Genomic DNA, 13,892 nt, shown 5'->3' with positions numbered 1-13,892 from the left:
ACTGTGTATCTTCGGCAGATTACCTGAAACACTGCCGATCACACAGGAATATGAATAATGTGTTTTTTTCATGTGGCCATAAGGACTGTGGACGGAGGTTCTCCAGTTACAATAGCTTTGCTGTTCATATGTCACGAACACATCCAGATACAAAGAGCAGACAAACATGGAACCGTAATGTGTCAGTACAGTTGAAGTGTTCATTTAATTTCTGCAGCAGTGAATATGGAGAGCTTAAAAGTCTTGTGTCTCACTTGAGTGGTCACATATCTGAGGGTCTGACTGTAACGTGTCCCTTTGATGGATGTTCCACAACGTGTAATGTAAAGTCGTCTTTTTCATCTCATATTTCGAGGCATCATAAAGGGTGGGATGTTACCAAGATAGCTCCTGTTCATTTATGTGAAGTTGCAGACCATGTATTGCCAGGAGAAGGATCAAATGTTGTACAGGCGGAAGTAATTGTTGACGATGCAGAACACGTTGACAATTTGAGTGATCAAGTGAAAGACGGCTACACAGAGAGTTTAGCTCAGTTTTTCTTAGGATTGCAGGCAAAGTATTTAGTTCCAGCCTCCACAATTACTGAGATAGCAACTGAGATGAAAACATTAAATGCTATTCATCAAGAATATACTATGGATGTGTTAGCGCGTGAGCTTGAACAGTATGACGTTCCAAGAGCGACATTCACATGTCTTGGAAAGAGTGCATACGAGCAGAGCCCTATTCACAAGGCATTGAATGAAAATGGTCCTTTAACTACACACCACAGAAGGCTGCAATATTACAAGGCCCACTATAATTATGTTCAGCCTCTTGAAGTCAGTCTTGGGTACAAAGAGGGGCAGCAGAGGCACTACCATTACATTCCTATTTTGGAAAGCCTCGGAGCAATTCTGAAACAGCAAGGTGCAGCTCAATTCAATAATCCTCATGTGGAACTGGAAGATGATATCCTCTGTGATGTTACTGATGGGTGGGCCTTTAAATCAAATGCCATGTTTTCATCAGACACAGACACTTTAAAGGTCCTCTTATTCCAGGATGCGTTTGAGGTAGCGAATCCACTTGGATCTGCCAAGACAAAGCACAAAGTATTAGCTGTCTACTATACCTTGGCCAATTTCCCTCCATGCCAGCGGTCAACTATTGATCAAATACAGTTGGCACTACTCTGCCTAGAGAAAGACCAAAAATATTTTGGAGTCAATGAGATTTTCAGTAAGCTTGTGTCAGACTTGTGTAAGCTGGAGGAAAACGGCATACCTTTTAATGGACAGATGTATAAAGGTACTGTTGCATGCATACTGGGAGATAACCTGGGCTCCCACATGATTGGTGGTTTTACAGAGAATTTCAGCTCTGCTGAATATTTCTGTAGATACTGTCTAGCGACAAGAGATGAATTTCGGTCTAACCCTCTCACAGTTTTCACTCATAGAAATCCGGCTAATTATAATGAGACAGTGCAGTTTCTGGAAAGTCACCCTGAGGTCCCAATGCATCATGGTATTAAAGGTGACAGTGTTTTCAACAAACTGTCTAACTTTCACGTATGTCAGCCAGGATTGCCACCCTGTCTTGCACATGATCTGTTTGAAGGTGTGGTTGACTTTGATTTAGCTATGTGTTTGCAAGTCTTAATCAAAAAAGAAAAGTGGTTCAGTTATGGGGTCCTTAATAATAGACTCAAATCATTTACTGGTGAAAGCAAAAACAAGCTATATGCTATTAACATTACAGGAGCAAAGATTGGTGGCCAGGCAGCCCAAAACAGGTGGCTTTTGAGATTCTTGCCGATTTTACTGCATAACAGAATTAAAGATGCCGACAATGCAGTATGGGGCATGGTACTTCTCCTGAGGGCGCTAGTTGAATATGTCTGTGCACCTCGCCTTTCAGAGCCACAGATTGCTTATATGAAGGGGCAGATCCAAGACTATGTTGAAATGAGGAAAGAGTTATTCCCACTAGTAAGACTTAGACCGAAGCATCACTATCTGCTTCACTATGCTGACTTGAGTTTACATTTTGGCCCACTCATACATACTTGGACCATGCGTTTCGAATCTAAGCATTCATATTTTAAAAGATGTATCAGGTCATCTAAAAACTTCAAAAATGTAACCAAGTCACTTGCTGATAGACATCAGTTGTTTCAGGCTTATCAGGCTTGTGGTAGTTTATTTAGCCCCCAGGTTCAAGTTTCAGACTCCACCAAGTTCTATCCTGAGCTGTATGATCGAAGCATAAGGACAGCAGTTGACGAATTCGGAATTCACTCGAGTAACGCAGTTGTCACAGAGAAGGTCCAGGTTAAAGGCACGTCATATGAAAATGGTATGCTTGTTGTACTGAGATATACTAAAGGACAACTACAGTTGGGACAAATAGCGAGCATTATTATTAAAAATGAAACCACTGTCCTACTTTTGCTACGGGGGAAAACGGCCAGCTGGGTTCCTGAGCTTGGAGTCTATGAAGTTGATGAAAATGTTTCTGATTTGTTCAGCTGTCAAAATCTGGAAAAATTTACAGAATATTATCCACTTTCTTCATACCAGAGAGGTGGGAGGTTGCTCATTCCTCTGAAACACATGCCAACATGGAGCCTGTAAAACAGTTGGTTAAGAAAGCCATGCCATCACTTAGTAGTGATAAGATGGATGCACTCCTGGCCAGGTTAGAGGAATTAGGAGTTGCGTCTGTGGATGACCTCATCGATGTGCAAGCCTCGGACCTTGAGAACACTCTGTCTGTCATTCAGTGCAGAAGACTCGTCCGTGCTTTCCAAACTGGTAAGTTTTTCTTCTGCACACATTAGTACACATAGGCTACAAAATTGATGTCTGTATAATCTAGTATTTTGCAAACTTTAATTTAAGAACCCCATACGGTGTCCAAATGAAACCAAATGGATTCCATTTGTACACATTCAGAGTTGTGGGTCCATTTGGTTCCGTATGTACACTGATTTACAGACCTGCATGTAAGGTCATTTGGTTCCATATTATGTAGGCCTACAGTTACAGACCTGTAAGGGTCCATTTGGTTCCATGTGTACACTCAAAGTTACAGACCTGTAAGGGTCCATTTGGTTCCATGTGTACACAAATGGCAAATTCACACTTTGTTGGTTTGTGACACATTCTGTGTTATGTTTTCTTAATTTAATGCAATTCTCAATGTCCGGTCTGAGGAGCACTATTGGTCCAAATTAACCTTTTTTGCCTTTAACTCTGACCCTTAGACCTTTAACCCATTTAGACCTGAGCACGTGTCTGTGTCACCGTATAGCTTTTAACCATTATTTTAAACTTTAGGTGTTGGGAAAATAGCAGATCTACAAGCTCATAGTGCGGCCCTGAGTGCCGCGCTACGAGCTTGTAGATTTGCTATTTTGAAAAGTTGTGAAAACGTGTGTAAGTCTTTGAATATATGTATTCTTTCACAGCAAACGGTTTTAACTCTTATTTTATTCTGGGGGGGTCCCTGGAACAACACATTTTCAGATGGGGGTCCACGGTCAAATACAGATAGTTCTGTGGGTCCTTAACATGAAACAGTTTTAGCACCACTGATATGTTTTTCAGAAAACTGTCAGGATTTGGAAGACATTTTGTAGAATCTGGGCTCAGGTCTTAATTGGTTAATGGCCCATTTGTGCCCCTGGTGTTCCCCAACCGGACTCTGAGAACCAGCATATTAATGGTAATATTGATGAGGTGTTTGTTATCCATAGATTCACAAGCTTCAACACCCTTCACAAGCGGCCCAACATCTGTACCTCTGCCACAGAGAGACCTGCCAGTCCTGCCCCCAACACCACCTGAGACGACAACACCAGCAGGCTCCCCATCCTGTCAGACATATTCTGTGCCATGGCACAAAATGCCCTCCACAGTCATGGAGTCCTTCACTTCAAAGAAATGGGTACCGACGAAGAAAAGACATGACATGATTCGGTTGCTTGTGGATGATATCGTCTGTACACATCATGGACAGAGACCTAGCAGAGCACAGCTGCGGGATGTCGCCCAGCAGATGATTGATAAATATCCTCTCTCCTTCCAAGAGACAGAGCCCTTTGGAAATAAGCCGTTTGCGTCAGACGGTTGTTCAGTTCTCTTTCAACAGCTAGAAAACAGAGTTGAAAATATGAAGAGAGATCCAACCTCCGGGATGAGGCCAGCCGAGGGTGACACTCCAAGAAGGAAAAGGTCCAGATACTCTGATCGTTACGGATGTGTGGAGTGGCAGCCTGCTGTTGAGGGACCCGAGTGTAGAGCAGCACTGCAGTCTAAACAAGAGGAATTGAAAAGTGCCTTCAGAACCCATGATCGCCACCAGGTAAGGCTGCAACCATCCATTATTTAATTGGTGATTATTGTGTAACTATGGATTACCTTTTGGTTAATGGAGTAATTGAGAAGTCATTTATAAAGTTCACAATGGGGAAACATGAGCTTATAGATCGGAGATATGTGTTTGTGTGTGTTTATAAAACAATCTATTGGATTTCTTCTGTTTTTAGGAGTCATCTGTTAGAAAATTGATGACTGAAACGTATCCCATCCAGCGTGAAGCCATAAACGATGGAACATGTGTCCTGGTAAGGGTCTGTGTATGATGATGAATATCGTATCGTGATATTCACAGATATCGTATATGTTTGCAATACCTTAATTTATACTTCTGTAGAATGATGGCTTTGTTGAACAATAACCTTAAAAAACACATGAAATAATATCATGTATCGTGATAATGCTAGAAAAAATATCGTGATATTGTATTTTTCCATATCGCCCACCCCTATGTCAAGGTCATGAAGGAAGAGTGGCCATTCTTATTTGAAGCTCCTCACCTGTTTGAACACGCATCTCAACTCCTTGGCTTTCCGGTACTCAACAAGCTGGCAGAGGAACTTTCCGGCAAAGAATCGGGCATCAACAACTTCCTCGACTCCAAAGGTAAATTACCCCCCCACCCCACCCCTGTTTCCCCAATATACATTTATTGCTACTAGTGTTGAATATGTATTTTCTATTGTATGTCATCCTATTCACTAATATCTTTGCTTATGTGGTAGTCTCACGTTGCCAAACTGTAGCCTCTTGCAATTTCCAAATGCTTCCATCATACAGTCTGGAGCCACGGAAGTTCTATCATGATTAAAATATAAAGCGGAAGTGGAGCCTCCTCCCCACTTTCGTTTCGTCTTTACAGTTTACACTTTTGAGCACCACAGATATAGAAACATGTTGTATTCTGTATAATTGGTATGAACTGTTAATAAAGTATTCAATCAATCATAGGGTTGAAGCTGGGTGATGGTCCAGTGGAGCTGATCAAAGGCATTGCTAGATACTTAAAGGAAAACCCTGATCGCCTCTTCTTCCAAAATGAGGTAAGTGTTATGGATTGTAAACCCCAGGAAATTATCTCAACATAATTATCTATATCCAGTGGTGGTAGAAATACTCAACCACAGTACTTGAGTCAACGTATAGATAGTGATACTATACGTATCATAGTTGATCCACTTTGCACTGCTGGTACTCTAAGTCTAACCCATTTAGACTGAGAACAAATTTTGGGGTTGTCAAACTTGTCACATGTACATACTGCAACATAATTATATTGTAATGTGTGAATCATAGAAAATATTGAGAATCCCTGTAATATTTCTATGCTTAGTCGTTACCTCTGATTCAGACACTGTTTGTGTACATTGGAAACGTAAAATCATCAAATGCATGTGTATCTTCATCTTATTTTTCTCCTCAGGACTCCAACGATGTTGATCTCCCATGTACCCCATGCATCCTACTCAGAGGTTAGTAGTTATCCCAGCAAGCTTGGTATATATGCTCCATTTGTTTTTAGTTTTCCTGCTAAGACAATTTGTTGTGATGAAAAGGTATATGCAGATTAGGGGCAACATCTTTAAATTATGTACAATTGTATGTACAAGTCTGAGAAACAAAATGTTGAATAGCGTTTCAAAGTATTTTTTGCTTGTTCTTACCAAAAACTACTAATTACCAGAAATCACAGCAATTATTCTATTTTTCTTTTGTGCGTGGGTGTGTGATTTCTTAAATTAATTTCGTTTTTTGTGATAATCTGTTTAAGGTGACCAGCAATTCAATATGGCTGTGGATCAGGTCATTGTAAATGACCACATCACCTCCCCTGTTGCGGCCCTCGCCTATGCTTTCTCCCTGTTCTATGTCTGCAACATCGAGTACCCGAAGGAGATGGCGTTGACGCTGGAGTTTGTGCAAAGGTAAGCAACACATGGTTTTGTAATGTTTATAGCTGGGCTATTTGAATTCTTGTCTGTCATAATGCGTCACAACACAATGTGAGCTTGTAGATCTGCTATTTTGGCTCTGCAAGGCTTACTTGTGCAGAGTTCCAGTTGATTACAAACATAACCTGCCAAAAACATTCTAAATCCATGTTCAACAGGTCAAGATATTTATCTACATGATGAAAATGCTAAATGGTGCTTTTATATACAGACCTGCACACAGGCGCTACGCCAGTGCGCATGCGTCGTCAAAATTAATTCTGCGCTGTCAATCAAGCGCCGGGAAGCGCTTCTGCGTACCGCCTGCTGGGGCCGCCTAGAATGATTATTATGGCCAGAATACTAGTACAATCTATAGCGAGAGCATTTCCCACCGACTGCCACTCAAAGTACGTCTTGCACAAGTGCACTGGCCATTTTTACAAGTTGTAAAAGGGGATGCTTTGGATGCTTTGCACTCTTCCCATTCGCCGCTGTGCTTATGTTTTTTTCCCGGGTGCTGGAGCAAGTTGCTCGTTTGCGATGCCGTCTCACACAGCCTAGGCACCGGCCACTGACTTTTTACGGGTACAGGTTTTAGTTCCGACAGTGATAAGAGTGCAAAGCATTGCGGACTGGCACTGCTGCTGCAGCCTGCACAACATGAAGCTTATCAACATGACAACACTGTGTCCCGACATACTGTCCCTTATTATCGTAAAGTCTGGGAAGTGTACACTGTTTGTTTTTGCACCGAGGAGCCATGTGTGTCTAACTGTCTGAGTCTGACTGTACGTTGCCTCGGTAAAAACAAAAGGGAAGCCTGATGTATGCTTCGCCGTGTATGTTAAACAAATAGCTGATCTGCAAGCTCACAACGTGTCTCCTCCGCAAGACCGCAACACGTTGTGAGCTAGTAGATCGGCTATTTAAATATATATATATATATATATATATATATATATATATATATATTTTTTTTTAAGTACCTAAATATTGCTTTGATGCTCATATTATCCTTAGGAAGTATTAAGTTGTTTTTATTAGACTATGCATTTAGGGCTGGACCACACATGGACCTAGCTGCAATTTGCAACTCTAGATTCTTTTTAATAATGGTATGAATCTAGAGTTGCAATACCCTCCATTGACTCCCCAGTCCCCACCTATCCAATAAATATAGTTTTTCTATAAGTTATTATATTCATGCATCCCTCTATTATCCATCCGGCGAGACGGGTCGCCGCATTTTGGAGAGCCAAGTAACTTCTCCAGGTGCTCCTCTGAGTACTAGACCAAAAAAGTTGTGTGCAGCCCTGTTTATATAGAGCTTTTATCCAACTCGCTTTACATTACATCCACACACACATTCATACACCATTACATTCACCCATGATGGCCGAGGAAACCATGCAAGGCACCATCCTGCTCATTGAGAGCAATTAGGGGTTCATCAGAGTCTTACTCAAGGACACTTTGACACTAACTCTGGGGGAGCCCACAGGATCGAACTGGGAACCTCGCCGTTCCCATCCAGCTGCTCTACTGGCCACTCTACCCCTGAGCCAATGTCCCAAATTAAACAAATAAAGTTGCCCTTCATTACCAGTACAATTTTTACATCATTCAAGCTAAGGGCTGCAAATCCCAACCAAAGATCTATCCTATGTTGCCACCTCGTGGTCACTATTTGACATTCATACTTGTCAAAGCCCAAATTGGTCATAGTCCAGTACAATGTCTATTTCTTCCAGTTCCTTGCATATTGCTCTGCCCTTAGCCTAAGAGAGGTCAAGTTTTCCATATTGTATCTCATTGTCTACTTGGCACATTTTGTGCCAAGGACCACCATCAACTAACTAAAGTATCTCAACTGTGTCTGTTACTCTTTACTTCAGTTTCATCTATTTTATGTGTAGCTAAGATTTCTTCTGTTTCCTTAGAGTTTTCTTCGGAATCAATCCAGACAGAGGGTCCAAGGCAGAACAGCAGGGGAAAAAACGGCACATTCCGGCAAGACTGTCAAAGTTTGTGTCTCAACTGAAGGATTTCCAATGGAGCATTTGAGGTTTTTGGACTGTACACACACACACACACACACACACACACCACCTTACCTCACCTACTGTCTGACAAAGGACAGTTAGTCTGATGAAGCAATGTTTTGTGATTCAAGACTGTCAAAGTTTGTGACTCAATGAAGGACTTCGTATGGAACATGTGAGGTTTTTGGACTGCGTGTACCCACACGCACACACACACACACACACACACACACACACACACACACTACCTCTTGTATGTCAGACTGCCAGTCTGTAACAATGTTTTTCTCAAGGTGAGAATGCAACAGCATTGCTGTTTATTTAGTTTTGAAATGGAAATGTGTATGGCACTAAGGGGGCATAGGGGTGAAGTACCTGCCCCCCCAAACAGAACTTAACTATTATCTATCTCAGAATGTTAGTCTGATGTTTGAGTATTCTAAAGGTGAGAAATGCCTATTTTGTTGCACTAAGCTGTTTAGTTGATTGCTGTATTGATATGTTTTATTGTGTTTTGAAATCATTGGAGGGTGATATTTGTCACTGCATGTTCTCCTGCATCGCCCATCAGTGGGGAATGAGTGGGGAGGTGTAGGACACTTTCTACATCGTCCTGGAGGGGACTCCTCATTCCCCACTGAACGGGTGAGTCAGTAGTTTGAAAGCTGTGACAAAGGACATGTATTTTATTGTGTTTTGAAATAATTGGGGAGGGTGATATTTGTCACTGCATCTTCTCCTACAGGCTGGGGCAACGCCCGTCTGTGGGGAATGATGAGTGGGAGGTGTAGGACACTTTCTACATCCTCCTGGAGGGGACTCCTCATTCCCCACTGACGGGTGAGTCAGTAGTTTGAAGGCAGTGGCAAACGATCCCTGTACAATTTTTAAGAGAAATGTGTTACATTTCAGAAAGCTCTTAAAAATGTTTATGGCACTTAGGTGGCGCAGGGGTTAAGTACCTGTCCAAATGTAGTTAAAACCCCCAATGTTCAGGGGAGCGAAGTTGGGTGGGGAGGGTGATATTTGTCACTGCATCTTCTCCTACAGGCTGGGGCAACGCCCGTCGGTGGGGAATGAGTGGGAGGTGTAGGACACTTTCTACATCCTCCTGGAGGGGACTCCTCATTCCCCACTGACGGGTGAGTCAGTAGTTTGTAAGCAGTGGCAAATGACATGTATTTTATTGTGTTTTGAAATAATTGGGGAGGGTGATATTTGTCACTGCATCTTCTCCTACAGGCTGGGGCAACGCCCGTCTGTGGGGAATGAGGAGTGGGAGGTGTAGGACACTTTCTACATCCTCCTGGAGGGGACTCCTCATTCCCCACTGGCGGGTGAGTCAGTAGTTTGAAGGCAGTGGCAAACGATCCCTGTACAAGTTTTAAGAGAAATGTGTTACAGTTGAATGTATATTTTTATTATATGGAAATGTCTATAAAAGTTGTGTTCTATTGTTTCTATGATGGAAATGTAATGCAACTATATAGTACTAACACATTACCCGCCCAGGACCTCACGCCAAAGGGTATTTTATAGTGTTTATGATCGTGATGCTACTTGCGTGATGTCAACAGTCACAAGTGTAGGCTTTTCAAAACGTAAAACTGCGTATATCTTTTCTACGTCCGAGCATAGACATGGTAACGCCCTGCCTGCCGGATAGTCTGCTGCGTGAGGTTACTCCGTGGTGGGAAATAAATGATACGATATATAATACAAGAGAATGACAGCTTGGCACGCGTGACAGTAACTTTTATTTTTGCAGAAGAGGCAAACTAATATTGTTTATGCCGTTTATGCCATTGTTTATTTGTATACATCTGTAAACTCTAAACATTATTGTACTGTAAAAAGGTCTCTTTTCCCTTGATCTTTTTTAGTATTAGAACACAGCCAAATCAAATGATAGTACATAGGCCTACGTGTTCAATTATTCAATCAAAGTAAACTATTAGTTTGCCTCTTCTACAAAAATTAAAGTTACAAGTTACTGTCGCGTGTTGCCATTCTCTTTTACTTGTATTATTTCCGACCACGGAGTACCCTTGCATCTGAGGACATTCAAGACAGGCGTTACCATGTCTATGCTCGGACGTAGAATAGATATACGCCGTAAAACAGGGGAAATCCTTTCCTGTATTAGGTGAATTCATTAATCCTGGCGGTTAATGTGTTGTCTGGGTGCTTTGGGCATGTCTAAAAAAAGAAAAAGAAATGTTTAATTGCACTTTAATGTTAAAGAAAAAATGTTTAATTGCACTGTTCACACTGAAGAAAAGAAATACAAATAAACATGTTATATTTGTATATTTGTGGTTTAATCAGATTGATGTCCGTAAATTGTACAAAGAATATCCTATGTAAATGTACATCATTTTCTATTTTCGGATTAACGTAAGTGTCCATAAAAGGACAGAATTGTCCGTTAAAAAGACCAGACTAAGTTCCATAACAGTACAGATTTGTCCGTAAAAAGACCAGACTAAGTTCCATAACAGTACAGAATTGTCTGTAAAAAGACCAGACTAAGTTCCATAACAGTACAGATTTGTCCGTAAAAAGACCAGACTAAGTTCCATAACAGTACAGAATTGTCTGTAAAAAGACCAGACTAAGTTCCATAACAGTACAGATTTGTCCGTAAAAAGACCAGACTAAGTTCCATAAAAGTACAGAATTGTCTGTAAAAAGACCAGACTAAGTTCCATAACAGTACAGATTTGTCCGTAAAAAGACCAGACTAAGTTCCATAACAGTACAGAATTGTCCGTAAAAAGACCAGACTAAGTTCCATAACAGTACAGAATTGTCCGTAAAAAGACCAGACTAAGTTCCATAACAGTACAGAATTGTCCGTAAAAAGACCAGACTAAGTTCCATAACAGTACAGAATTGTCCGTAAAAAGACCAGACTAAGTTCCATAACAGTACAGAATTGTCCGTAAAAAGACCAGACTAAGTTCCATAACAGTACAGAATTGTCCGTAAAAAGACCAGACTAAGTTCCATAACAGTACAGACTTGTCCGTAAAAAGACCAGACTAAGTATTGTAAAAGTACAGAATTTTCCTCAAATGTCCGTAAAAGGAACTGACTAAATACTGTAAAAATACAGAATCTTCCGTTTTAGGATGACGGAAGTGTCCGTGAAAGGAACAGACTTAGTCCTGTGAAAGTACGAAATGATCCGTTATAGGGTTGACGGAAGTGTCCGTAGACTAACGGTACAATGCATTGGCAGCAAATTACCGGAACATTTCGCCGTTTTTTAACGGATAAATTTTTTACAGTGTGGCTTAGTCATCGTGACAAGCCTGGTCGGAGAATATATACAGGGTCGGCTTCAGGGAGAAGGCAGAAGTCGAAGCATCCTGGTTTAAGTTCTAACCGGACACCACTGCGGGGGTCCTAACCTAAGTAATCAGCAATAGAGCCTTGAGCTATTTTATAATAATATATATTTATGTGAAATGAGGTTTTAAGGTGAGATTAGAAGATCAATTATGCAAACGAGGTCATTCTTTAAATGTATTGTTAATGTATGAATTATTCTTTAGATGAACAACACATCACACATACTGGCTAGGGAGTCACTGGGGGGACACTGGGGACACTGGCTGGGGAGTCACTGGGGGACACTGGCTGGGGGGGTCACTGGGGGACACTGGCAGAGGGACAATGGGGGGTCACTGGCTGGGGGACACTGGGGGGTCACTGGCTGGCAGGGGGACACTGGCTGGGGAGTCACTGGGGGGGTCACTGTGCAAGTGTCACATGCAAGTTAATATTGTTAGTATTGCACAGAACCATATTTAGGCAAATATCTGCTTTGATGTGTTGTTCATCTAAAGAATAATTCATACATTAACAATACATTTAAAGAATGCAATACATTTAAAGAATTTCAGCTAATGTATCTAATATGCAAATTATCTCATTAACTATGCGCAATACAAAAATGTACCAAGCAGAATTAGATTCTACGTCAAGAATCAGATTAGAAACAACTGAGAAAAGTTTGGCACACCCGGTATCAGGTTGTAGCTTTTGCCCTGTCTATAAACACATCCATGCCAGGTCAACAGCATTTTTTAACCCTTGCTTTTTATGGAATAAAGGATTTTCTACTTGAACTGGACTCGAGTTGCCTTGGACCTTCTCTAAGTTCACCACCTTCATTATTTTCCACTGTGACTTTTACAAAGGAATTCTTGTCCTGAAAATAAATACAAAAATAAATAAACCCTCTCCAAAGAGCACCTGTTTACAGTCTATATGTAAGGACCCACAATTAAAGCGCGTCTTCTTCTTTTACCTGAACACCCATTCCCTGGTTGTCCCACACGAGCCCCCACAGTCTCGTAAATCATGTTTTGAGTTGAGCGTTAGGTACAACTGTCAATCAAAGTGAGTGTACTGGCCAATCACATCAAGTCTTTTCCGAGACTTGGCAAAACACATAACAGCATAACATCTGTTTAGCAGATTGTGGCGTATCATGTGGGACAAGCAAGGCATGATGTGTTTGTAATGACAGGTTCCCAAAGTGGGGTCCGGGGACCCCCAGGGGCCCTTGAGGGAGTTCCAGGGGGTCCCCAGCTAAATCATAGTTTGGAACCAAACAGACCCTTATGGGACTGTAACGAATGGAACCAAATGGACCCTAACGGGTCAATTTGGTTCCATTCGTAAACTATCAGAGTTAAATGAACATTGATTTTACAATATAAATTGGGGTCCGAGGGATAGAAATGTTAAATGGGAGTCTGTAGAGTAATATGCATGTCAAACTGCGGGCCCTTGAAATTAAACGTGTTGAGAATCACTTATGGGGCATGGCATATCTTGTCAAATGAGGGTCCGCGGGCTAATTAGCTAATTTGGGGGCCCTTGACATGAAAGAGTTTGGGAACCACTGAAATAGAACACATGGCAAGTCATTTGGGATCAATATAAGTAGTAAAATGAGCCTATATGTTATTACTTGCGCAAGAAGAGCGTGCAAGTAATGTTTTTCGTCAGGTGCTACGATGCGTATGTCCCTTAGCAGCATATGAGCATATGACGTGATGAAGATATGTACCAATGCCAGGGTATAATTGGTTATCGATGGTGACGTAACGATGACATGTTTCAGTGTCGGGTGGCCTAAAGGTAATGCCCCTATGTATACATGTATGTAATCCGACACCACTGCCATAACAGGCATAAGTAATCATTACGTCATATGATGGCACGGGACATACGGAAGCAGACCGTGCAGGTATGTTTTCCGTCATGCTACGAAGCGTATGTCCCATGACGTGATGAAGATATGTACCAATGCCAGGGTATAATTGGTTTACGAAGGTGACGTAATGATGATATGTTTCAGTGTCGGGTGGATTAAAGGGACATACGCATCAAACCACCGGAGTAACCACAGTATACCACTAATCAACTCACAAATTACATATATACATAGACATATGAGCATATGACGTGATGAAGATATATACCAATGTCAGGGTATAATTGGTTATCGATGGTGACGCGTAACGATGACA

General features: G+C 41.5%; 2 protein-coding genes across 2 annotated transcripts in view; one reads left to right on the top strand and one right to left on the bottom strand.

Moving 5' to 3' along the window:
* Positions 1-13,892, bottom strand: part of LOC306919682 (transient receptor potential cation channel subfamily M member 1-like) — a gene marked incomplete at its 5' end in the record, with an annotated part of 80,592 nt that overhangs the window by 7,665 nt on the left and 59,035 nt on the right. The window lies entirely within an intron of this gene.
* Positions 2,309-8,365, top strand: LOC306920565 (uncharacterized protein; the record flags this gene model as incomplete). Its single annotated transcript, XM_079497378.1, has 8 exons — positions 2,309-2,801; positions 3,746-4,353; positions 4,538-4,615; positions 4,826-4,973; positions 5,319-5,410; positions 5,791-5,839; positions 6,139-6,292; positions 8,242-8,365. The coding sequence occupies exons 1-8, from the start codon at positions 2,609-2,611 to the stop codon at positions 8,363-8,365; spliced, it is 1,446 nt and encodes a 481-aa protein (XP_079353504.1). The 5' UTR covers positions 2,309-2,608.

Source organism: Electrona antarctica, assembly GCF_951216825.1.
Source record: "Electrona antarctica genome assembly, chromosome: 3".
Lineage (NCBI taxonomy): Eukaryota > Metazoa > Chordata > Actinopteri > Myctophiformes > Myctophidae > Electrona > Electrona antarctica.
The sequence above is the reverse complement of the archived record's forward strand: the minus strand, read 5'-3'. Positions and strand labels throughout refer to the sequence as shown.